At 43.9% G+C, this 24,005-nt stretch overlaps 1 protein-coding gene across 2 annotated transcripts in view; it reads right to left on the bottom strand.

Moving 5' to 3' along the window:
* wdr45b (WD repeat domain 45B) overlaps positions 1–24,005 on the bottom strand; it is a 60,408-nt gene that overhangs the window by 5,722 nt on the left and 30,681 nt on the right. For both annotated transcript variants that reach the window (XM_080184140.1, XM_080184141.1), the window contains exons 6-9: positions 18,659–18,849; positions 16,273–16,358; positions 3,627–3,728; positions 1,741–1,862 (exon numbers count right to left, since the gene is read on the bottom strand). In XM_080184140.1, the coding sequence (XP_080040266.1) occupies positions 1,741–1,862; positions 3,627–3,728; positions 16,273–16,358; positions 18,659–18,849 (501 nt within the window). The remainder of the gene's footprint in view (positions 1–1,740; positions 1,863–3,626; positions 3,729–16,272; positions 16,359–18,658; positions 18,850–24,005) is intronic.

The following is a 24,005-nucleotide window of genomic DNA, read 5'->3' as shown; positions in this document are numbered from 1 at the left end:
CACAAGCCCAAATGATCCAAGATGGTACCTGAGCGTGACGACTTCTTGCAAGCTGTGCCCAGCACACCCACTAATCCTTTTATTTTCGCTCTATGTTTTTAAAACTTCATTCTAACTCTAACAATGCTTTAATTCAATCTCTTAACGACTAACAGTACATTCTCCACTCTCTCCTTTCCTTCTTTATGAACGGTATGTTTTGTCTGTATAGTGCACAAGAAACAATACTTTTCACTGTATACTAATACAATGAAAATAATAAAATCAAATCAAAATCTTAAAATGGCTGTCAGTATAATTCTTGGCACACTGAAGATTATTTAACAAATGTTGCCCAATTGTGGAATCACATCCAATGTTGGACACTGCCAATGTGCTGCTCAGCTAATGTCCCAAAAACTGGCACTCAGTACCAGCATGTCCCAGCTACTGTTTGCAATGGACAAGGTAACCCAACCAGCCCATACTCAAACCAAGCAGGGTCAAGTTGCCCGGTTTAAATATCAAACAATTCTTGGCAGTTATCTATCAGTCACCACCAATTAATGCATTCCCCATGGCAACACCATTATTATTAAGAATCCACTTGCCAATCACTTGGCATTCTCTTCTCACGCAGTATAAATGGTTTTCCTCATTGGTGTTCTTAAAGTGTCCTGATGAGTTCAAAATGAGAAGCTTCGACATGTCTTTTTTTTCCCAGCAATACTCAAGTTCTGTACTGACAAATGACTGACTATCTCGAAAAAAAATTACTATCTTGCAAAGAGTTGTTTAAGAAATAATTTAAGAATAACGTTATAACATTCAAGGGAAAATTGCATTGCTGGGACATGATCCGACAGCTAACACCCTATATTGCGAGAACAAAGGGGATATACTGTACAGAGTTATATAAATCGCTTTTGATTAATATGGCTGCAATTTCAGAAATTCAAACTTAAAGAAAACAAGAAAGAATCACAAGAAAAACGTCTTTGCAAATTAGCTTCTCAAACCAGGGGATTAAGTTGGGAGATTTGATTTGAGATACCATAAAATAAGAGTCCAACTGTGTTGATTACCTATTTGCTCATTCAAAAGTAATTCTTTATGCTAAAAATGAAGATTCTGTACACCTGAATAAAAAGGTTTTATAAAAACTGGCTAGATGAATTTAAAAAATACATCAACTTGACTTTATTGATAAGTTTGCTTAAGTTTTAGTGTCATAAGTAGGCTTACATTAACACTGCAATGAAGTTACTGTGAAAATCCCCTAGTTGTCGCACTCTGGCACCTCATGCCTAACTCCCAATGGATATCCCACTGCAAAGGCTTAGACTCAAGAAAGAAGTAGTTATAGTCCTGCTATGAATTGGGAATTGTCAACACAGACTGTGTCATGGAACAAGTGGGGTAGTAGATTAAAAGAAAAAAAAAGGGCATTTACTCCTTGAACAATATTGAGCCCATCAGTTTAAATCTGCTTTTGCAATCTCCAATTAGGCGTCACATTCTAGCAATTGGCAAAATTTGTATTTGAAATCCCAGGCCAGTTTTTAAACACAGGGGACTTTAATTTTGCTTCCTTCCCCCTCCCAGAGCGAGGAGTTTTGATTCTGCCAAAGTTTTTAGTGAACGAATAACTAGAAATCACAGTAATTACTGTGCGACGAAGATACTAACACCACAAGTGTTTTGTGGACCTCTGTTAGAATTTACATAATTATCACTCGGATGCAAAACAGCAGGGCTTACCCACAACAGCGTTGGGTTCAGTACCGAAGGCACAGATACAAGGCGAACCAGAAGGAACCTGAAACTTGGAGAAACTCCATTTAGAGCTGAAGTATTTTGGAAGGAAGCTCGCGGATGCTAAACTGCAATTAGAATTGAAGAAAAATTAGCCTATCGTCTATAAATTCACCCATGAGAAACTAAAGCAACGTCTCTTTAGAAAAGTGTTTCGGATCTAGAGCTTGTAAACACACACGCGACATTGGGCTAGTAATCTGCAATTCTGGTACCTGCAACAGGTCCTAGTGCTCCTACACAGGCATAAAAAGTTACTCAAAACAAAAGGTCTCATCTCAAAGTGATTGCAATCACTTTGAGATGAGACCTTTTTTTGAGTGGAAGCAATGTTTCAATTGTCAGTCCTCATCTGGAGTACTGCCCCACTTTAAGCATCAAATTTCAGTAAAAGTATATTGGCTAAGGAACAGTGCAGTGCAGACTCAAATTACGTCAGTGCTTAAGAATCAGATAGACATGTTGCATAAAGCTGGCTTGTATTTGCCTGGACTTAGAAGGTAATGGAATGGATGTAATCAAGGCATTTCGAAGAATTAGGAGATAAAATAGGGTAGATACAAAAGGACAGGATTTTCCAGTCTTGGGGTCAACATGGCCAGACCAGAAAATCCCACCTGTCAATGGTCAATATCCCACTCGCTACAATTCCAGGGGCGAGTGGGATGTCAATATTTCACCAAAAAGTCTTGTGTTTGGTGCGAGAGTCCAGAATAAGAAACAACAGTAAAAGACTAAAGCTCGGCCACTTTATGGGTGAAATCAGGAAGCACTTCCATCACACAAAGGGAAGTAAAAATCAGGTCATTTTAGGTAACTGGTTTTTACGATTTAGTGAATTGAAATTGGAGATGGAGAGCAATAGATTTTTGATTTAGGGAAGGATCTCAACAAATATGGAAGAAATTGGTAAATTCAGCTGAAGATTTAAGTTTAGTTTATTAGTGTCACAAGTAGGCTTACATTAAACACTGCAATTAAGTTAGTGTGAATATCCCCTAGTTGCCACACGTGCCTGTTCCGGTGCACTGAGGAAGAATTTTGCACGGCCAGTGCACTTAACCTAAATACAGATCGAATATCTATTGCGTGGGAGAAGAGGGTTGTATGGCCTACTCTTCATAGCACAAATTCAAAATTTTCTGAAAAATTTTAACGCTCCTAGGAATTAGGCACAGAAGTAAGCAAATTCAGCCCTTCGAGCCTGCTCCATTATTCAATCAGATCATAGTTGATCTCTTTGAGCTCAAATCCATCCCACACCTGTTCCCCACGTCTGTCTTTTCCTTTTTCTTATATTGCCTTCTTGAAACCAATGATTCAGACTCCACCACGGTATGGGCAGCGAGTTCCACAAATTTACCACCTTCTGGGAAGTAGTTCCTCCTCATCTCAGTTTTAAATTTGCCGCTTCTCAGCCTATACCTGCAATATCTTGTTCTAGATTGCCACATAAGAGAAACCATTTGATCTACATTTACTTTATCAATCCCTTCAGATCCCCTCTTATCCTTCTAATTTCCAGCAAGTTCAAGCCCAAATGTGTTTAATCACTCCTGATACACCAACCCCTTTCATCCTCGGAATCTTAAATTACAGCACCGAGGCTATTAAGTACAAAGTTATCATTCATTTGTTTGCATTTCAGAATAAACTTCTCCTCACATCGGTTTGTGAATTCAATGTTTTTGCTCAAAATAAATTGAATTGGCTGGTAGTTCAGTCTAACCAAAACAGCAGAGGCAGTTTGTAATAACTGCTAAAATTAATGTTAATTAGTAATTCAAGTTAAGACATTCTGCAACCAGTTTAAACCTCTGCACATCAATCACCTGGATTGTTTATTCCTTTTGGGATCCTCAGCAGCAAAAATGTGAACTGTCCCATGATCACTCGACACACAGATTAAAGACGCATCTTGATTAAAATTAATGCTGCAAGACAAAGAAATAAAAATCCATTAGTTGCAAGAGAAGGGAATCTCAACAGCAAGAACTAAAAATGTTTTAAAAATATTACCTAGAACTATCTAGTTCCACAATTCCAAAGGAGAAAGGCAATTTAATTCCTCATTAACTAAGCAACCTCCGGGGGCAAAAACCAATCTACCCTAACTATTCTGTTTCAGTTGCTATAAAACAACTTGCACCAAAAATGTGCGGGTAGGTTGACTGGCCATGCTAAAATTGCTACTTAGTGTCCTGAGATGCATGGGTTAGAGGGATGGCTGGGTAAACTATGTAGGGATATGGGAGTCTGGCCTGGATGGAACTGCGGTCGGTATAGACTCAATGGGCCGAAGGGCCCTTTTCTGCGCTGTAGGGTTCTATGATTCTATGAATGTAAAAACAATAAAAACAGGAATGGAACAACAAAAAAAAAATGCTGCCTTATCAGCTCATGCCAGTAGATGGCGGGATGCAAATAGAAGCAGAGTTTTTGGTATTATTTCTAGTGTTTTTCTTGCGATCTAGGTTCAGTTTTCCAGTGTAAGCTATTCAGGTCAAAGACTAAACAAGTAAGCTCTGTAACTGTTTAGATGACAGAAGAATAAGTCATACAACATGACAAATAACTCGAATTGCGATTGTACTGTAAATTTCAAATTGTATTGCCGGTTCGCAGGGTTTTTGTTAGTTTGCGCTTTCCGTAGCGGGACCTAGGCGCAAGGGCAGTCAGGAAGGGAGTGCGGGAGTACAAAAAGGTGGCTGCAATAGACAGCGGGCAGCGTCGGGAGTGGGCAGCGGAGTGAGGTGGGTGCTGAGTGAGTGCTGCAAGGGCTTTGGCTCACAAGGCTTAGGCAAGGTGAGATACTGGTCTAATTTTTCCATTTGTGTCCATAATTCTAAGGGTGGTCAAATTAACGGCAGAGTCCTTGAGGAGGTGCGTCAGCTGCGTTAGGTGCAATATGTGGGAGTTCCTGGAGACACAGCATCTCTGCAAAGTCCACATCTGCACCAAATGTCTGGTGTTGCAGCGTTTGAGGGCCCCAGTTAGGCAACTGGAGCTGAGGCTGCAGGATTTATTTTTAGTCAGGGAGAATGAGGTGATAATGAATAGGAACCACATTCACTAGGGGAACCCAGAGCATGGTGGGGGGGGTTGGTGGCTGGAATGGGTGGTTTACAGTTAGGACGGGGGAAAAAAGAAGAGGAGTAATGTTCCAAAGGTTACCCCAGAGGTAGTTTCCCAAGATAATCAGGGTAAGGCAACAACTGGGGTGGAAAGGGCAAGAGAGAGGAAGACCAGAATGCCTCACAGGGAAGGAAGGGGGCTGGGAGGGTTAAAGGAATTGATAGGCGGTTCTGTGGGCAAAAGAGGGACTCCAGGATGGTAGTCTGCCTCCCTGGAGCAGGGGTACAGGATGTGTCGGAGAGGGTAGAGGGAATCTTGAAGGGCTGAGGGGCCCAGGCAGATGTAATTGTGGACGTGGACGTGGACGATCCAAGTGGGCCTGAGGGTCTTCAGTGCATCTGTTTTAATGCGAGGAGTGTGATGGGTGAGACTGATGAACTTAATGCCTTGATGTTCGCGAGGAATTTAGATGTGGTGGCAGTGACGGAGATGTGGTTAAAGGAAGCGCAGGACTGGCAGCTAAATATTCATAAGAACATAAGAACTAGGAACAGGAGTAGGCCATCCAGCCCTTCGAGCCTGCCCCGCCATTCAATAAGATCATGGCTGATCTGTCGTGGCTCAGTTCCACTTTCCCGCCCTCTCCCCATAACCCTTAATCCCCTCTCTTATCAAGAACCCATCAACCCGCGTCTTAAAAATATTTAGCAAGGCAGCCTCCACCACTTCAACGGGCAGAGAATTCCAGAGATTCACCACCCTTCGAGTGAAGAAGTTCCTCCTCAACTCCGTTCTAAACCGCCCCCTCTTTATCTTGAGGCTGTGCCCCCTAGTCCTACTGTCTTTTTTGAGCGGGAAGAGTCTCGCCACCTCTATCCTATCCATCCCATTCATCATCTTATACGTCTCAATGAGATCTCCCCTCATTCTTCTAAACTCTAACGAGTACAAGCCTAATTTATTCAGCCTCTCCTCATAGCTCAACCCCCTCAACTCCAGTATCAGCCTAGTAAACCTCCTCTGCACTCCCTCCAAGGCCAAAATATCTTCGTGCAGGTGCGGCGCCCAAAGCTGCACACAGTACTCCAGCTGCGGCCTCACCAATGCCCTATACAGCTGCAGCAAGACCTCCCTACTTTTATATTCAATCCCCCTCGCGATGAAGGCCAGCATCCCATTCGCCTTCCTGACCACGTGCTGCACCTGCAACCTGGGTTTTTGCGACTCATGCACAAGGACCCCGAGGTCCCTCTGCACCGTCGCCTGCTGCAGTTTTTCGCCACGTAAGTAATAGTCCTTCCTACCATTCTTCCTACCAAAGTGGGCCACCTCACACTTGCCAACATTAAATTCCATTTGCCATTTCCTGGCCCATTCGCCCAGCCTATCTAGATCCTTCTGCAGACTCTCCACACCCTCCGCGCAATTTGCCGTTCCCCCAATCTTGGTGTCATCAGCAAATTTCGACACCCTGCACTCGGTTCCCTCCTCCAGATCATCTATATAAATGGTAAATAGCTGAGGCCCCAGCACCGACCCCTGGGGCACTCCACTAGTCACCACCCGCCAATCTGAATAGCACCCGTTGACCCCCACTCTCTGCGTCCTATTTGACAACCAATCCTCTATCCACGCTAACACCCTACCCCCAACTCCATGTCCCTCGACCTTCTGCAATAACCTCGTGAGGTACTTTGTCAAACGCCTTCTGAAAATCCAGAAAGACCACATCCACCGGCTCTCCTCTATCCACCGCCCTAGACACATCCTCATAGAACTCCAGTAAATTTGTCAGACACGACTTCCCTTTAATGAAACCGTGCTGCGTCTGCTCTATCAAGCAATTCCCTTCAAGATGCCTCGCAATTTCCTCCTTAATGACGGATTCTAACATTTTACCTACCACAGACGTTAAACTAACCGGCCTATAATTCCCCGCCTTTTGCCTGGCACCCTTCTTAAACAACGGCGTAACATTAGCCGTTTTCCAATCCTCCGGCACTTCCCCGGAATCCAGCGACGTCTGGAAAATAACCACCAAGGCATCCACTGTCACCTCCGCCATTTCTTTCAGAACCCTGGGATGCATTCCATCCGGTCCTGGGGACTTGTCCACAATCAGCCCCTCCAGCCTGTCGAGCTGGGTATCTGTCAATTCCTGGGTATAAGTGTTTTAGGTGTGACGGGGAGGGTCAAAAAGAGGAAGGGAAGTGGCACTCTTAGTTAGGGAGCAGATCACAGCGGTGCAGAGGGAAGATAACATGGAGGGGTTGGAAATTGAGTCTCTGTGGGTGGAGTTGAGGAATAGGAAGGGAGCCATTACTATGCTAGGGGTGTACTACAGGCCGCCTGACAGCCCGCGGGCAGTGGAAGAGGGTATATGCAGAGACATTTTGGACAAGTGTAGGAAGAACAGGGTTGTCGTAGTGGGAGATTTTAATCTCCCTGGGGTGGATTGGAAGGTGCCCGCAGCCGGGGATTCGGACGGGGAGGAATTCGTAAGATGTGTATTGGAAGGATCCTTGGAGCAGTATGTAGATAGCCCGACTGGAGAGGGGGGGCTATACTGGATTTAGTTCTGGGAAATGAGCCGGGTTAGGTGGTTGAGGTTGCGGTAGGTGGACACGTGGCTAATAGTGACCACAACTCTGTCTACTTTAGGATACGGGTATGGGGAGACCATGCAGACGCTACGACAACGGATGAATGAACATCGCTCGACAGTCACCAGGCAAGACTGTTCCCTTCCTGTTGGCGAACACTTCAGTGGTCACGGGCATTCAGCCTCTGACCTTCGGGTAAGCATTCTCCAAGGCGGCCTTCACGACACACGACAGCGCAGAGTCGCTGAACAGAGACTGATAGCCAAGTTCCGCACACGAGGACGGTCTCAACAGGGATCTTGGGTTCATGTCGCACTATCTGTAACCCCCGTGACTTGCCAGGGTTTGCAAAACCTCACTTACTGTACTGTCTGGAGACAATACACATCTCTTTAAACTGTGATCAGTGCTCCTTCCACTCACATTATCAGCCACTTCAGGTCTTGAACAGCAGGTTAGGTGTAAAGATTCGCATTCTAATCAGTAATCTCTAAACTGTTTGTGCTTTATATGCTCTGTCTGAGGCCAGAACTCTCCATTCACCTGACGAAGAGGGTGTCCCTCGAAAGCTTGTGAGTATATCATCAAATAAATAGGTTGGACTAAAACCTGGTGTTGTCAGACTTTTTACTTTAGGATAAGAATGGAAAAAGATCAGTGCGGCCCTAAGGGGAGAGTGCTAAATTGGAGGAAGGCTAGATACAGCCGGATTAGGCAGGAGCTTAGGGATACAGACTGGGATAGGCTGTTGGAAGGCAAGTCCACGTTAGGCATGTGGGAGTCTTTCAAGGGAAAACTGCAATGGGTGCAGGAAAGGCATGTGCCGGTTAGGAGGAAGGATGGGAAAGGTAGGATTAGAGAGCCGTGGATTACTAGAGATAAAGAAGACCTGGTTAGGAAGAAACGAGAGGCGTACGTCAGGTCTAAGCAGCTGGGAACGGAGAGAGCATTGGAGGAGTCCAGACAGAGTAGGAGGGATCTCAAAAAGGGAGTTAGGAGGGCAAAAAGGGGGCATGAAATGGCTTTGGCAGGTAGGATTAAGGAAAATCCAAAGGTGTTTTACTCCTATGTTAGGGGCTAAAGGGTGGCTAGGGGTAAAATCGGTCCTCTCAGGGACAGACGAGGGGAACTGCGCTTAGAGTCTGAGGGAATGAGGGAGATCCTGAATGAATATTTTGCGTCGGTATTCACGAAGGAGAGGGGCTTGACGTCTGGTACGGTCATCGAGGGAGCTGTAGACCAATTGAAGGATCTATCGATTACGAGGGAAGAAGCGTTAGGGCTTTTAGGTAGCATTAAAACTGATAAATCTCCGGGGCCCCATGGCATTTATCCTAGGCTGCTTAGGGAGGCGAGAGATGAGATTGCTGGGCCTCTGACGCAAATCTTTGTCACTTCTTTGGACACAGGTGAGGTCCCAGAGGATTGGAGGATAGCGAACGTGGTACCGTTGTTTAAAAAGGGTAGGAGGGATAACCCGGGTAACTATAAGCCGGTGAGTTTGACGTCAGTGGTAGGCAACTTGATGGAGAGGATTCTTAGGGACAGGATGTATGAGCACTTAAGAGCGTTGCGATCTGATTAAGGATACGCAGCATGGCTTTGTAAAGGGGAAGTCTTGCCTTACGAATCTGGTAGAATTTTGAGGTGGTGACAAAAACGGTCGACGAAGGACGAGCCGTTGATGGCGTCTATATGAATTTCAGTAAGATGTTTGACAAAGTCCCTCATGGTAGGCTGGTAAAAAAGATTAAGGCTCATGGAATTTGTGGCCAGGTATCTAGACGGGTTGAGAACTGGCTTGCAAAGAGGAGACAGTAGTGGAGGGGTCCTTTTCTAGCTGGAGGTCTGTCACTAGTGGTGTGCCGCAGGGCTCAGTACTGGGACCTCTTCACTTTGTAGTATATGTAAATGACTTGAAAGAGGGACTAAGTGGTGTGATCAGCAAATTTGCTGATGACACCAAGATGGCTGGATTGGCGGGCAGTGAGGAGCAGTGTCTGGCAATACAACAGGATATTGACAGGCTGGTATATTGGGCAGATCACGGCAAATGGAGTTTAATCCGGATAAATGTGAGGTGATGCATTTTGGCCGGAATAATGTAGGGGGGAGTTATATGATAAAGGGTAAGCCCGTAAGGAGTATAGGATCGCAGCGAGACCTGGGGGTGCAAGTGCACAAGTCTTTGAAGGTGGCAGTACAAGTGGAGAAGGTTGTGAAGAAAGCCTATGGTATGTTAGCCTTTAATAGGAAGGGGTATAGAATATAAGAGCTGGAGTCTAATGTTGCAGTTGTATGGAACGTTGGTTAGGCTGCATTGAGAGTACTGCGTCCGGTTCTGGTCGCCTTACTACCGGAAGGATGTGGAGACTCTGGAGAGAGTGCAGAGGAGGTTTACCAGGATGTTGCCTGGTATGGCAGGACTGGGTTATGAGGAAAGATTGAACAAATTGGGGCTGTTTTCCCTTGAAAGATGGCAACTGAGGGGGGATCTAATAGAGGTATATAAGATTATGAAGGGTATGGATAGGAAATAGCTTACCTCTGTTTACGCTATGTTAGAGACACACAGGACGAGGGGACATGGGCTTAAAGTGAGGGGGAAGAGGTATAACACAGATATTAGATGGAGGTTTTTCACACAGAGGGTAGTGGGGGTATGGAATGCTCTGGCAAGTAAGGTGGTGGAGGCAAGCACGCTAGAGTTGTTTAAGAGTAACTTAGACAGGCACATGAGTGGGTTGGAGATGGGTGGATATAGGAGATTGTTTTAAATAAGGTTCATTAGCATTGGGTCATCCCTGGTAAGGTAAATGGATATGGTCTGATAATAATGTTTTTTCTCCTTTCATTCGCAGGTTTTAAGTCGGTCCGCCTTGTCCAACGAGGGGCACACACGCGATGGGTCGTACTTGGGCTGCTCTTGATTGTTCGAGATTGGCCTAGTGCTTCATGTCGTTAGTGTGTGCTTAAACTGGACCAGATGCTGGGCAAGACGACAGCTCAGTTACTATCACTGTTTGCTGTGCAGACACATGGATTTGGGCCAGTGTCTGTGGCAGTTTGCGCATTCTCCCCGTGCTTGCTTGGGTTTTCTCCGGGTGCTCTGGTTTCCTCCCACACCTCAAAGATGTGCTATTCGGCTGATTGGCAGTAATAAATTGTCCCTAAATTAGTTTCCCTCAATGTGGATGGCCATAAAACAATAGATAAAGGGTCACGGGTGGAAGTGGGGGGACTGGAAGTGTTAAAATGGCAGCGTGGGCTCGTTGGGCCGAAGGGCCTGTTTCCGTTCTTTGTTTGATACGCTGCTCGCTGGTCTACGAAATCTAAAGCTCATGCCAATTGACAGACTCATTTCTCGTAGGTTGCTTCAGCTTTCTAAGGTGGCAACTGTGCTTTCTTGTTATCCCCCATGGAGTTTCTGAACATCCACTAACTTTTAATGTTACATCCATAATAAATCAGGCTACTGATTAAATATTTTTCAGTTGCCCTGTAAACTGAGCCACACAGGTATCTATCTGCCTAGTCTCTCCATCTCAGGGAACATGGAATGTCAAAATGTTGTTCAACTGCTTTTATTAAAAAAGTGATCATCTGCTAAGATGTTCTGAAATATTATGCTGCAGTTCTGATCAAAAGCAATGTGACAAAATTAGGGATGAATGTCCCAAAACGTCATCAACATGCTCTGCCCAGTTACATTGTAGGTGTGTGGTTGATGCAGCAAACTTCCCCGACCACAATGATGTAGCCTGCCCAGAAGATACACAGCAGAAAATCACATTCGTGGCCCTTGATTGAGCACTGCTTCAACGTGAATAAACTTGACCTTTGGTCACATGGAGAACTTTTTTGGACTCTTGTTGGAAATCCACCACTAAATACATTACTCAGTAGAGGAAGCAGGCAATCACCGGTTTTGAATTAGGTGAAACGAGTCAGTGACAGCTGACAGGCATTTCAATGGTGGATTGTTGTGAGCTGTGTTACAGGGAACACCAATGATCAAGCTGCTATACAAGATAGCTGACCAAGTCTTACAGCTGTACAGATTTTATAATTGTGCAAATTAATGACAGAAACCGGAAAGTCAAACTTATCTTTTCATAAAGCCCAGTGCACAGAATTTGCTGCATAGATATGAAAAGGACAATCTGGTGGAATGAGTGGACAAACGGCAGACTAAATTTAATGCAGAGAATTGTGAAGTGACACATTTTCTGCTGGAAAAAAAAACGAAGACAAGTATTATAAACTAAAGATTCGGAGCGCATGGACCTGGAATTGTATGTGCGTGAAGCACTGTACGTGGCAAGCAGAGAGACCGGCTCATAAATAAAAAGAACAAAAACTAGTAAATTATATTGAACATCTATAAAACCCTGGTTTGGCCTCAATTGGAATAGTGTAATTCTGACCACTACATTTTGGGAAGGGTGTGAAGGCATCAGGGAGGATGCAGAAAAGATTCTCAAGAATGGTCCAAGGGTGCTAAATGCCTTGTACATAAACACCTTGCACTATGCAGTTTCCTGCAGAACTGGAGAGAGCAGAGGCTTTTCTAGCTCTACAATGTTCTTTTTAAGACTGCATGGAGATATGGTTCACTGGTTAGTCATATAAAAGACCATGAGACAAATAATAAATCTCCATGTTGTTTAGAAAAGAATCAACATGCAATTTAAAGCCAGCAAACCCTGACAACAGTAACATTAACAGTCAAGACAATATAGTCTAGTAGACAATCTAACTTTTGAATTTAAATAGTTACAGTAGAATCTTGAAATGAGATAAACAGGAAATCCAATTATTAAGGTAGGATGTCTTAAATCGAGTAGATGATACTTACGAGGTGTCCCTGTCCCACTTAAGGGGAGAATCAAACTAACCTTGCTCTGATAGCCAGAAGTCTCTTAAGCAAATCTAAAAAGCTAAATTTCATTTATTAGTCACAAGTAAGCTTACATTAACACTGCACTGAAGTTATTGTGAAAATCCCCTAGTCGCCATACTCTGGTAATTGTTCGAGTACACCGAGGGAGAATTTAACATGGCAAATGCACCTAACCAGCACGTCTTTCAGACTGTGGGTAGAAATCCACACAGACACAGGGAGAATGTGCAAACTCCACACAGATAGTGACCCAGGCCGGGAATCAAACCTGGACCCTTGGCGCTGAGAGACAGCAGTAACCACCGTGCCGTCCACAGCTAAGAGCTCCCAGTATTTATATATTTATTTGTGGCTCCACCTTAATTAGCTGAAAACACTCATTAAATGTTATAATTCTGCTTTCTGCTGTTTCAACAAACATCTGATGTAAAAAATCAAATGGATTACCCTTCACTTCTGCAATAGGTATCACACAGATCATTAAGCCCCGAGCTCTGCCCATCCTTTTGGCCCCAAGAGATCAGAGGAGGCCACTCAGCCTATCACGCCTACTCTGCCATTCAATATGATCTTTGCTGATCGCCAACTTCACCTCCTTCTTTCCACCTAATCCCACTTGCCTAGATAGTGGAAAAGTGAATTGCGTGGAAGGCACAGAACGTCTGCAGAGAGATCTGGATAGGCTGAGTGAGTGGGCGAGGACCTGGCAGATGGAGCATAACGTTAGCAAATGTAGGGTTATCCATTTTAGTAGAAATAATAGTAGGAGGGATTATTATTTAAAAGGGTGAAAAGCTGCAGCATGCTACAAGTGCAGAGGGACCTCGGGGTCCTTGTGCACGAATCATAAAAACCCAGTCTGCAGGTGATCAAGGCGGCGAATGGAATATTGGCCTTTATAGCAAGGGGGATAGAATATAAAAGCAGGGAGGTCTTGCTGCAACTATACAGGGCACGAGTGAGGCCGTAACTGGTGAGGAGTACTGTGTGCAGTTTTGGTCCCCGTATTTGCGAAAGGATATATTGGCCTTGGGAGTATGGAGAAGGTTCACCAGGCTGATACTGGAGATGAGGGGGTTACCTTATGAAGAGAGATTGAATAGGCTGGGTCTGTACTCATTAGAGCTTAGAAGGCTGAGGGGGTATCTTACAGAGACTTACAAGATAACGAAGGGGCTAGATAGGGTAAAGGTAGAGAGATTCTTCCCGCTTAGAAAGGATAGCAGAACTAGAGGGCACAGCCTCAAAATGGGACAGGGCAGTTTAGAACAGAGATGAGGAGGAACTTCTTCACTCAAAAAAGGGTGGTGAATCTCTGGAATTCTCTGCCCATTGAAGTGGTGGAGGCTACCTCGTTGAATATGTTTAAGTCACAGGTAGATAGATTTCTGATAGACAAGGGAATTAAGGGTTATGGGGAGAAAGTGGGAAAGTGGAGCTGATTCACTTCAGATCAACCATGATCTTATTCAATGGCGGGGCAGGCTCGAAGGGCGAGATGGCCTACTCCTATTTCTTATGTTCTTATTCCATGGCTAATTTACTCATGGCTTATCGTGTCCTTTTATCAACTTTTTTTGGTGGCTCTTTGCTGGTTTCTAAAACATTCCCAATCTTCAGACTTGAGGCTATTCTCTGCAACATTAGAAGCCTCTTATTTTAATCTAATACTACTCTTACCCTCCTTGGTAAGCCACGCATGGAACTCTCACTCGCTTTTGTCCTACAATGGAATGTATTTTTGTTGAATGTTTCCCATGCTTATTTACCACCATACCTTTTAATCTATTTACCCAAACTTTGCTGGTTCTCCCGTCATACTAGGGCAGGAGTGGTAACAACTATGCCACCCACAATTTAAAAAGGTAGCGCATTAAAGGTTTCAAGGACACAATGAAGCTTGATAGGCAGATTAGCAATTGATAGGTGGATCTTGACAATAAGGCAGAGGATTTGGATGAGGTGCAGTGGTAGAAGATGTGTTGGCTTAAAACCAAGGTTGTTCAATATTATGATTAGATGTCATTTTCAAATTCAGAGAAATCGATGTCAAAGAGGTTTTCAAAGATGGTTGTCCCCTACTCGCACATCAAATGAAGGAATCAGAAATGTCATTCTGCAAAGCACTGGACTCCTCTCTGAAAACTGAATCAATTTGCCAGTGTATTTTTGAAAGGGTAAATTGCAACAGAGATTACAAAGCCACATGCTCATTCAAATGAAGACAGAAGCTCCACCTCGATCAGTGCAGGATCTTGGGTGCACCAGCTAAAATAATGAATGCACTAATAGCACTGACAGTGCATTTTTGAAAACAGTTTTTTGTGGAGACTAAACAGGAACAACAATACAAACATGATGTGTTTATATCCCAAAGAGTTGGGGGGGGGGGAGAGAGGATGGAAAGAGTGATCCAACAAAATCAATAAATAATTTTTCCCATTGCTTCTGGCAGCTTTATAGGAGCCAATTCCAGTGGCTTTATAAATAATGACTTCAGTTAAAAATTGTATGCCTCATCATCATTAGCATTGTATGCTTTACGTGTTTTTATGTTGGCCTTCATAACGAGAGGATTTCAGTACCGGAGCAGAGATGTTTTGCTGCAGTTATACAGGGCGTTGGTGAGGTCATACCTGGAACGTTGCGAACAGTTTTAGTCTCCTTATCTGAGAAAGGATGACCTTGCTATAGGGAGAGCAAAGGTTTACCAGACTGATTCCTGGGTTGGCAGGACTGACGTACGAGGCGAGATCGAGTCGGGCGGCAGCGGCGGCGAGGGGGGGAAAGAGAGATTTCATTGAGACTCAATTTTAATAGGACTACACTGGGTAGGTGCAGAAAGGAAGCTCCCAACAGTGGGGGTGTCCAAAACCAGGGGTCACAGTCTAAATGATATGGGGTAAATCTTATAGGACTGACAAAAGCACTCGAGGCCAAAACATTGTTTTCAAGGAGGAATTATGGTCAGTGCAGACTCAATGGGCCAAATGGCCTCCTTCTGCACTGTAGGGATTCTATGACTAATTGACCTCTCTAACCTGCCCTTTTAAAATTCAAATGGAGCCAGTCTGACAGTGTGCATTCAACTGGCCAGATTTAGAAAGTAGTATGGAAAGAGCATACTAAAAAGAATGAAAAAAAGTTTTTTTAGGACTAAAAATCTGTTCCACAAATAAATCAAATTAAAATTTTCTGTATCAGTTTATAAATATAGAATAAACGTTTGATTGTTTCTGCGACTTTCCTAGTACACTTCAAATCAATGATGTGTCTGGTTTTGAGTCACAAGTGAAAGCAATTCAGAAAGAACCTTACAGAAACATTTTCTTATGAACAATCTGCACAACATCTATTTAAATAGAAAAAGGCACTAATTTTGAAATTCAAAAACACTGATTTCAAAGGACAAAAACTGCTTCAAACCATTACAGATGCACCACAGAAAGCATTCTTTCTGGTTCTATCACAGCATATGGCTCCTGCTCTGCCCAAGACTGCATGGATGTAGCCCAGTCCAATACGCAAACTAGCCTCCCATCCATTGACTCTGTCTACACTTCCCATTGCCTCAGACATTCTTTTCCACCTTCTTCTGTCTGCTTAAAGATGCAAAAGTCTGAGATCACGTACCAATCCACTCAAGAACAGCTTCTTCCCTGCTGCCATCAGACTTTTCAATGGATCTACCTTGCATTAAGTGGATCTTTCTCTACATTCTAGCTTTGACTGAAACACTACATTCTGCACTCTCTCCTTTCCTTCTCTATGAAAGATTTGCTTTGTCTGTTTAGTGTGCAAGAAACAATACTTCTCACTGTATGTTATTACATGTGACAATAATAAATCAACTCAAGTTAACTGATGCTTAGACAAGACGTAGAGATTTAAACATACCAATAAATGTTTGCTGCTTGCGATCCTCTTCGCAACTCTTGGATGAGCTGTCCGGTTGTAGTGTCAAAAACTCGGATCAAAGTTCCCTGTAGAAAAGAGCAGAATTTCTCTAGATATATTCAATTTATTATTTTTAAATGTCTCAAATGCAGATTTAAAATTAAAATTTACAGCTACTGACAAACCAAGTCATGGCCGTCTGTCAATTGATGCAGATTCTTCTATGAATTATCTTGACATTATGTATACTTAGATAACAATTAATGGGGGCAAGTTTCTAACCAAGATTTTCAAGTAAGGGACGTTTCATTTCATTGTTGAATTACAATAGTGCAGATAAGTAAATCTGTATAATTATATTCAAACTTCAACAAGATGGCTAACACATAACCACGTTGGCAATTTGTACTCTTGGGTATGAACATGCTTTTTTTCTACCATCAATTTCAGGCTTTCCTGTCCACCCACTTAATTTCCTCATTTTCAGCTATTCATACGTCACTGATTAATTTCCTTGGTTGTCTGCTACTTACTTTTCATGGTAATATCACATGTTTTTAGATATCTGTCTCCTGCAATCCAATTAAGGACTGTTGAGTTAATTATATTTGGGGAGGTGTGATGTCAATGTCTCTTCCTTTTGAAATACTGCTGGTTGGTAATATTTTCCACTTCTGACAGATATCATAATGAGCTCTTTACCAAGCGTCTGACCTGCTGGGTATTTCTGGCACTTCTCATTTTATTTCAGATTTCCAGCATCAACACATTTGTCTACTGGCTCCTTCCACTTTGAATGAAAGCACACACTTTGTTCCCACTGGAAACACTCAGCTTCCCAAATACAGAATGTGCCTAAAATCTAGGCATTCATCATCCTTCCCAGGAAGATACAGCAAACTGGTACACCAAGACAGGATGCCATTATCTGTTTGGATCAATACTGGGATGTAGCTTTGTGTTTTCTCAAAAATGTGAAACCATCCTTTCTGGTGTACAGAGGTTCAGATGGCATGAGGAGAAAGAGGAAGAAAAAAGGAAGAAGAATGCTGTAAGAAACCAAGCAATGGTCCACAAATCAGCAAATTAGCGAGGTGGGTGGGGGGAGAATACAGAGATGAGGGTTGATTTACATCAGGTCAATCATGCTTGACCCCGTGTTTAACTGGCAGACCATTTCAATAGTTTTATATCTAGCATTTCAGGTAGGGGCGCACAGAGAAGACGGATCAAATTTTGAAAAATCAATCCTAAATACTAGGCTTAAAAAGTCAATTTGAAATACTTTCAATCTATTAAATAATGACTGCTTCTGAACTTCTTCAACTGCTGAAAGATAAGACCTTTGGGACCATTACTTTAGCCCCAGTACAAGGAGGATTAAGTTGAAATGTCACACTACTGATCAATAACCTTTTGCTTAGTTGCTTGGAGGATAGAACACTGGGGTTTGGTGCAAAAAAAAAACTTCACTTTCAAGACATTATATTCATTATTGTCTACATGAACCATTTTTAAGATAAAAACAAAATTACAACAGATGCTGGAATCTGAAACAAAAGCAGAAAATGGACAGCACAGTGTTTAGCATTGCCTCACAGCACCAGAGTCCCAGATTCAATTCCAGCCTCGGGTGACTGTGTGGCGTTTATACGTTCTTCCCATCTGTGTGGGTTTCCCTTCGTTCCCTCCCACAGTCCAAAGCTGTGTGGGTTAATTGGATTGACCATGCTAAACTGATCCTTCGTGTCAGAGAGATTAGCAGGATAAATACGTGGCGTTATGGGGATAGGGCCTGGATGGGATTATCAGTGCAGGCTTGATGGGCAGAATGGCCTATTTCTGCACAGTAGGGATTCTAGGATTCTATAAAAATGCTGGAAAATCTCAGCAGGTCTGATAGCATCTGTGGAGAGAGCTGATGTTTCAAGTCTGAAGGACTTGAAAGCTAAACAGAACTGGAAATAGGATGCGCTTCAGGTGGCGCAGGAGCAGGAGGAGGATGGAGGACCAGCGATAGGAGGAGGATGGAGGACCAGCGATAGGAGGAGGATGGAGGACCAGCGATAGGAGGAGGATGGAGGACCAGCGATAGGAGGAGGATGGAGGACCAGCGATAGGAGGAGGATGGAGGACCAGCGATAGGAGGCTGCCGGGGGGAGATCTCTCCCGAGCCTCCACTTGTCATTGGCCTTCTATCCAGCCCCATATTGCTTCACTCCACCCTCTACCCCAACCCCCAAATAACAGTATCATCTCATCCTATTTCCAGTTTTCTTTAGCTCTGACAAAAGGTCAATCAGACTTGGTCCACAAATGCTGACAGACCTGCTGAGATTTTCCAGCATTTTCAGTTTTTGAATCTTTTTTTTTAAAAAAGACTTACCTTTTCTGAAGCAGTGGCAATACGTGTCCCCTGAAGGTTTAAAGCAATACAGCTCAGAACTCCTTCATGTGCAGGTATGTCTACTGGAGGCTTTTCTGTGCTGGCAAGGTCCACTATTTGCACACGTCCAGTATGTGTTCCTGGAAATGCTAGGAGGGAATTGTTGCTGTTTGGACACAGAACACACAATCCTGGAAGGAAGGCAGAGGAGATAAGACAAAACAATAGTTAAATAAGGTTGAAGCAAAATACAGCGGACGCTGGAATCTGAAACAAAAACAGAAAATGCTGGAAAATCTCAACATGTCTGATAGCATCTGTGAGGAGAGAATACAGTCAATGTTTCGAGCGTAGGTGACCGTTTGCCAGAGTGGTAGATGCTGTTCTTCCAATTTGTGTTGGGGTTCGTCACAACATTGCTGGACCTTGATCTTTTGCATGTGGACAGGACAGCAGGATGGTGTGTTGAAGTGGCAAGTGACAGCAAGGTCTGGGTCTTGCTTGCGGACAGACCGAAGGTGTTCAGCAAAGTGGTCACCCAGTCTGTATTTGGCCTCTCCAGTGTAGATTAGGCTGCATTGGGAGCAGCGAACGCAACAGACCAGATTAAAGGAGATGCATGTGAAGCACTGCTTTACCTGTTTAGGACCTGGGATAGTGAGCAGGGAGGAGGTAAAGGGGCAGGTGTTGCACCTTCTATGACTGAATGGGAAGGTGCCATGGCAGGGGTGAGGTGTTGGTGTGACAGAGGAATGGACCAGGATGTCCTGGAGAGACATCCTGCAGCTTGCTAACAAGAGTCAGAGGAAGATGGGTTGAGTAATGGCATCATGCTGGTCTTGGCAGAAACGGCAGTGGATGATCCTTTGAACGTGGAGACTGGTGGGGTGAAAAGTGAGGACAAGGAGAACCCTACCCTGGTTCTGAGAAGAAGGGGAGGGGGTGAGAGCAGTGGCCCAGGGGATGGTTTAGATGCAGTAGACAGCCCCACCAATCATGATTGAGGAAGACAGAAGACGTATTAGTAGCACTACTTTGGAAAGCGGCATCATCAGAACAGATACGGCAGAGGTGAAGGAACTGAGAGAATGGGATGGAGTCCTTACAGGATGTGGGGCATGAAGAACTGTAGTCAAGGTAGTTATGGGAGTCAGTGAGCTTGCAATGGAAACTCATGGACAATTTATCACCAGAAATAGAGACAGAAATCAAGGAAGGGAAGAAGTGTCAGAGATGCACCATGTGAAGGTGATAGGAGGGTGGAAACTAGAAGCAAAATTGATATTTTTTTCCAGGTCCAGGCAAGAGCATGAAAACAGTGTCGAAATGGTCGTTGATGTACTGATATAGGAGTTGTGGTAAGGTCCGGAGGGGGACTGGAACAGGGAATCTCCACATAACCCATAATGAAACAGGCATAACTGGGACCCATGCAGGTACCCATAGCCACACCTTTTATTTGGAGAAAGCGAGATGGGTTAAAGGACAAACTGTTGAGCAAGAGAACTAGTTCAGCCAGACAAAGGAGTGGTGGTGGATGGAGATTGCTCAGATCTCTGTTCGAGGAAGAATCAAAGAGCCGAGGCTAACCTGGTGGGGAGTGGCAATGTAGAAGGATTCAACATCCATGGTGTTTGAGCCTGGAAACTGGGAGTCATTGATGTGGCGTAGGGCATCAGAGGAATCATGGATGTAGGTGGGAGGGGACTGGACAAAGGGAAAGAGAATGGACTCAAGAGGAGGAAATGAGTTGTGGGGCAGGAACAGGCTGACATGATGGGTCTACCAGGGCAATCCTCTCTGTGGATTTTGGAAAAGGAAGTAGAAGTGGGAAACTGAGGTTGGGGGCTGTGGAAGGAAGATCTCCAGAGGAGTGAGGTTATTGACAGTCGCGGAAATGGAGGCTTGATGTTCAGTGGTTGGGTCGTGGTCCAGGGGGAGGTAGGAGGAAGCATCCAAGAGTTGGCGCTCAGCCTCTGCAAGGTAGAGGTCTGAAAGCCAAACAATAACAGCACCGCCCTTGTCAGCAGGTATTGATTTAAGAGAGCGAAGTGCACCAAGTTAGGAAGGCGACAAATTAGAGTGGTTAAGAGGAACATAGAAATTGAGACAGCCAATGTCACACCAAGTTCTCGATGAAGAGATCAAAAGCAACTGGGGGGGGGGGGGGGGTCCCCTAAAGGGACATGTAGACTCAATTCTCTCCCAACAGGTACTGTTAGACCTGCTGAGATCTTCCAGAATTTTCATTCCAGTTAAATAAGGTTACAGTGTTATTTATTTTTGCCAAGATATATAAAAGGAAGCCTGGTTTCCCCGGGTACAATAAATTTAGCTTGATTTAGAAACAGTACATACACATTAAGACATTAGGAAACAGAATACACGCTGAAAAGAGCATTTACCCATATTGAATTTTCTTGGGTCATGCCTCTGTTTATTTACATAGACTTTTAAGGTCCATTTGGATTAAGGCATGCTATCAATGGCCTCAGTATTCATTTTCATAGGATCCCTACAGTGCAGAAAGAGACCATTCAGCCCACCGAGCCTACAATGACAACAATCCCATCTAGGCCCTATGCCCATAACCCCACGCATTTACCCTGCTGATCTCCCTGATACTCAGACAATTTAGCATGGTCAATCGACCTCTCCCACACATCTTTAGAGTATGGAGGAAACTGGAGCACCTGGATGAAACCCATGCAGGCACAGGGAGAACATGCAAATTCCACACAGGCAGTGACCCGAGTCCTGAATTGAACCCGTGTCCCTGACATTGAGAGACTGCATTGCTAGTCACTGTGCCACCTACAAGTGGTTCTATGAAACTTGCAGAACTACATTCCATCCTCCCATCATTTTTAAAAGTCTCAAGCAACATAGAACTCCATACAGGAGCCAACTATCATGCAACTGTATTCTTGCATCCCTCCAGATACTACCACCTTGCTATCTAGCTTCCAGTAGAGCATTCATGCGGTCAACATTCTACACCATAGACACATGCTTCTCAAAATCCAAATGGATAACATTAATTCCCTCAACCTCATGCAACACTTCTTTGAAAAAATTCCACTAAAATTGGTCAAAATGTTTTAAATCACTAGCAGGCCTCTAATCTCAGGGGTCACATTAATGCACGACAGTCTTTTTTAATCTAATGCTTCTTGAAGTTCCATTAACTTCATTTGAAAAAAAATCACAAGATTCAAGCTACAGGCAATGTAATTAAATATTCATTTTAAACTTTGTCAGGCACATGAATGACATGACACTTTTGGTGCATCAGTTTACACAAGTGACCTTTCTTTTTGTGCAAATGCTTAAAGTCTAGTCAAATTCTTAAGTATTTAATATCTCTTTAGATATTTAATAAGTTTCTTTATATTATGCTCCAGTTTAAATGGTGTTTGAAAACAATTTATTTTCCTGTAATTAAGGCAGACAAGTCCCCAGGGCCAGATGGAATCTATCCCAGGTTGCTGCCGGCAACAAGGGAGAAATAGCTGTGGCCTTAACAAATATCTTCACGTCCTCTTTGACCACAAGCAATGTTCCAGAGAATTGGAGAATAGCCAATGTTGTTCTCTTGTTTAAGAAAGGAAGCAGGGCTGATCTAGAAAACTATAGGCTGGTGAGGAAGCTTTGAGAAGATACTGAGGGACGGGATACATTCAAATTTGGAAGAAAACAGACTGGTTAGTGGCAAGCAGAATGGTTTGTATGGGGAAGGACACGTTTCACCGACTTTATTGAATTTTTTGCAGAGGCGATGACAATAATTGACGAGGATTGGGCTGTGGATGTTGTTTGTAAGACATTTGACAAGATCCCACATGGCGGACTGGCAGAAAAACTAAAATCATATGGGATTCGGGGTGGGCTGGCTAGATAGATAGCTGAGGCATCAAGTACAAGAATCGGGAAATAACGTTACAGCCAAATAAATCCTTGGTTAGGCCGCATTTGGAGTATTGCCAGCAGTTCTGGTCACCACACTAAAGAGAAGGACAAGGAAGCTTTGGACAGAGTACAAAGAAGGTTGACCAGGATGTTGCCTGGTTTCGAAGGTGTTGACTATGAGGAGAGATTGAATAAACTAGGATTGTTTTCACTGGAAAGATGGAGACTGAGGGGAGACCTGATAGAGGTCTACAACAGCATGCAAGGCATCGGCAGAATGGATGGTCAGAGGCCTTTTCCAAGGTAGGAAGTATTAAATTACAAGGGGCAAAGATTCAAGGTGAGAGGGGGAAGTTTAAGGGAAAACGTGCAGGTGAAGTTTTTCACGCAGAGAGTGGTGGGTGCCTGGAACGTGCTGCCAGAGGACATGGTGGAAGCAGGCATTTAAGAAACATCTAGCTGGGTACATGAATAGGGAGAGAATAGCCTGATATTAGAACAAGGGCAGATGGTTTTTATTTAAGATTAGTTAGGGCATTATGATCTGCACAGGCCAGGAGGGCCAAAGTGCCCGACATGTGCTTTACTTTTTTGTTCTTAATCGTAAATCAAAAATGCAACAAAAATAATGCTATTTTGTTATATATCTTTTCTTCCATTGGATGTGGATGGCATTTGTTCCCATCCCCAGTTGCCCCTTAAGCCAAGTGTCTCACTTGGCCATTCCAGAGGGGTAAATATATGAGTCAAGTGCCTTGGTGGTGGCAGTGGTAGCGGTGGAAGGGTGACGTAAATAACATCAGCCACAGTAAAATGCGGGGTTACGGGGAGAAGGCCTGAGTAAAATGCTCAGAGTTGATGCACAGTCAATGGGCCAAAACATAGCCTAAAGGTGCTGCGAATACAATGTTCCACCTTCACATAACAGATCAAGCAAGATTAAAAAGAATTGAATGTCTGAGCGAAAACAGCTGGGGTTACAGTCCAAAAGCATGCCAAGCCTGCCTTACGCATACAATGATGGATATCACGATCTGGCTCAGCTGGGGTACAGTACACATGCTCGTACCAGGACCAAAATCATTGCCGACTACAAATCGGGTAAAAAGCAGGGCAGCACGATAGCACTGTGCCTCACAGCCCCACGGACCCGGGTTTGATTCCCGGCTTGTGTCACTGTCTGCGTGGAGTTTGCACATTTGCCCCGTTTCTGCGTGGATTTCCTCCAGGTGCTCCGGCTACTTCCCACAGTCCAAAGATATGTGGGTTAGGCGGATTGACCATGCTAAATTGCCCTTTAGTATCAGGGGGACCAGCTAGGGTAAATATGTGGGGTTACAGGGAAAGGATCTGGGTGGGATTACAGTCAGTGCAGACTCCTCCTGCATGGTAGGATTCTTATGATTTTTGGAGCTAGGAAAAATGCTGTGGCAAGTTT

Source organism: Carcharhinus amblyrhynchos, unplaced genomic scaffold (genome assembly GCF_965287045.1).
Source record: "Carcharhinus amblyrhynchos unplaced genomic scaffold, sCarAmb.v2.hapA chromosome_577, whole genome shotgun sequence".
Classification (NCBI taxonomy): Eukaryota; Metazoa; Chordata; class Chondrichthyes; order Carcharhiniformes; family Carcharhinidae; genus Carcharhinus; species Carcharhinus amblyrhynchos.
The sequence above is the reverse complement of the archived record's forward strand: the minus strand, read 5'-3'. Positions and strand labels throughout refer to the sequence as shown.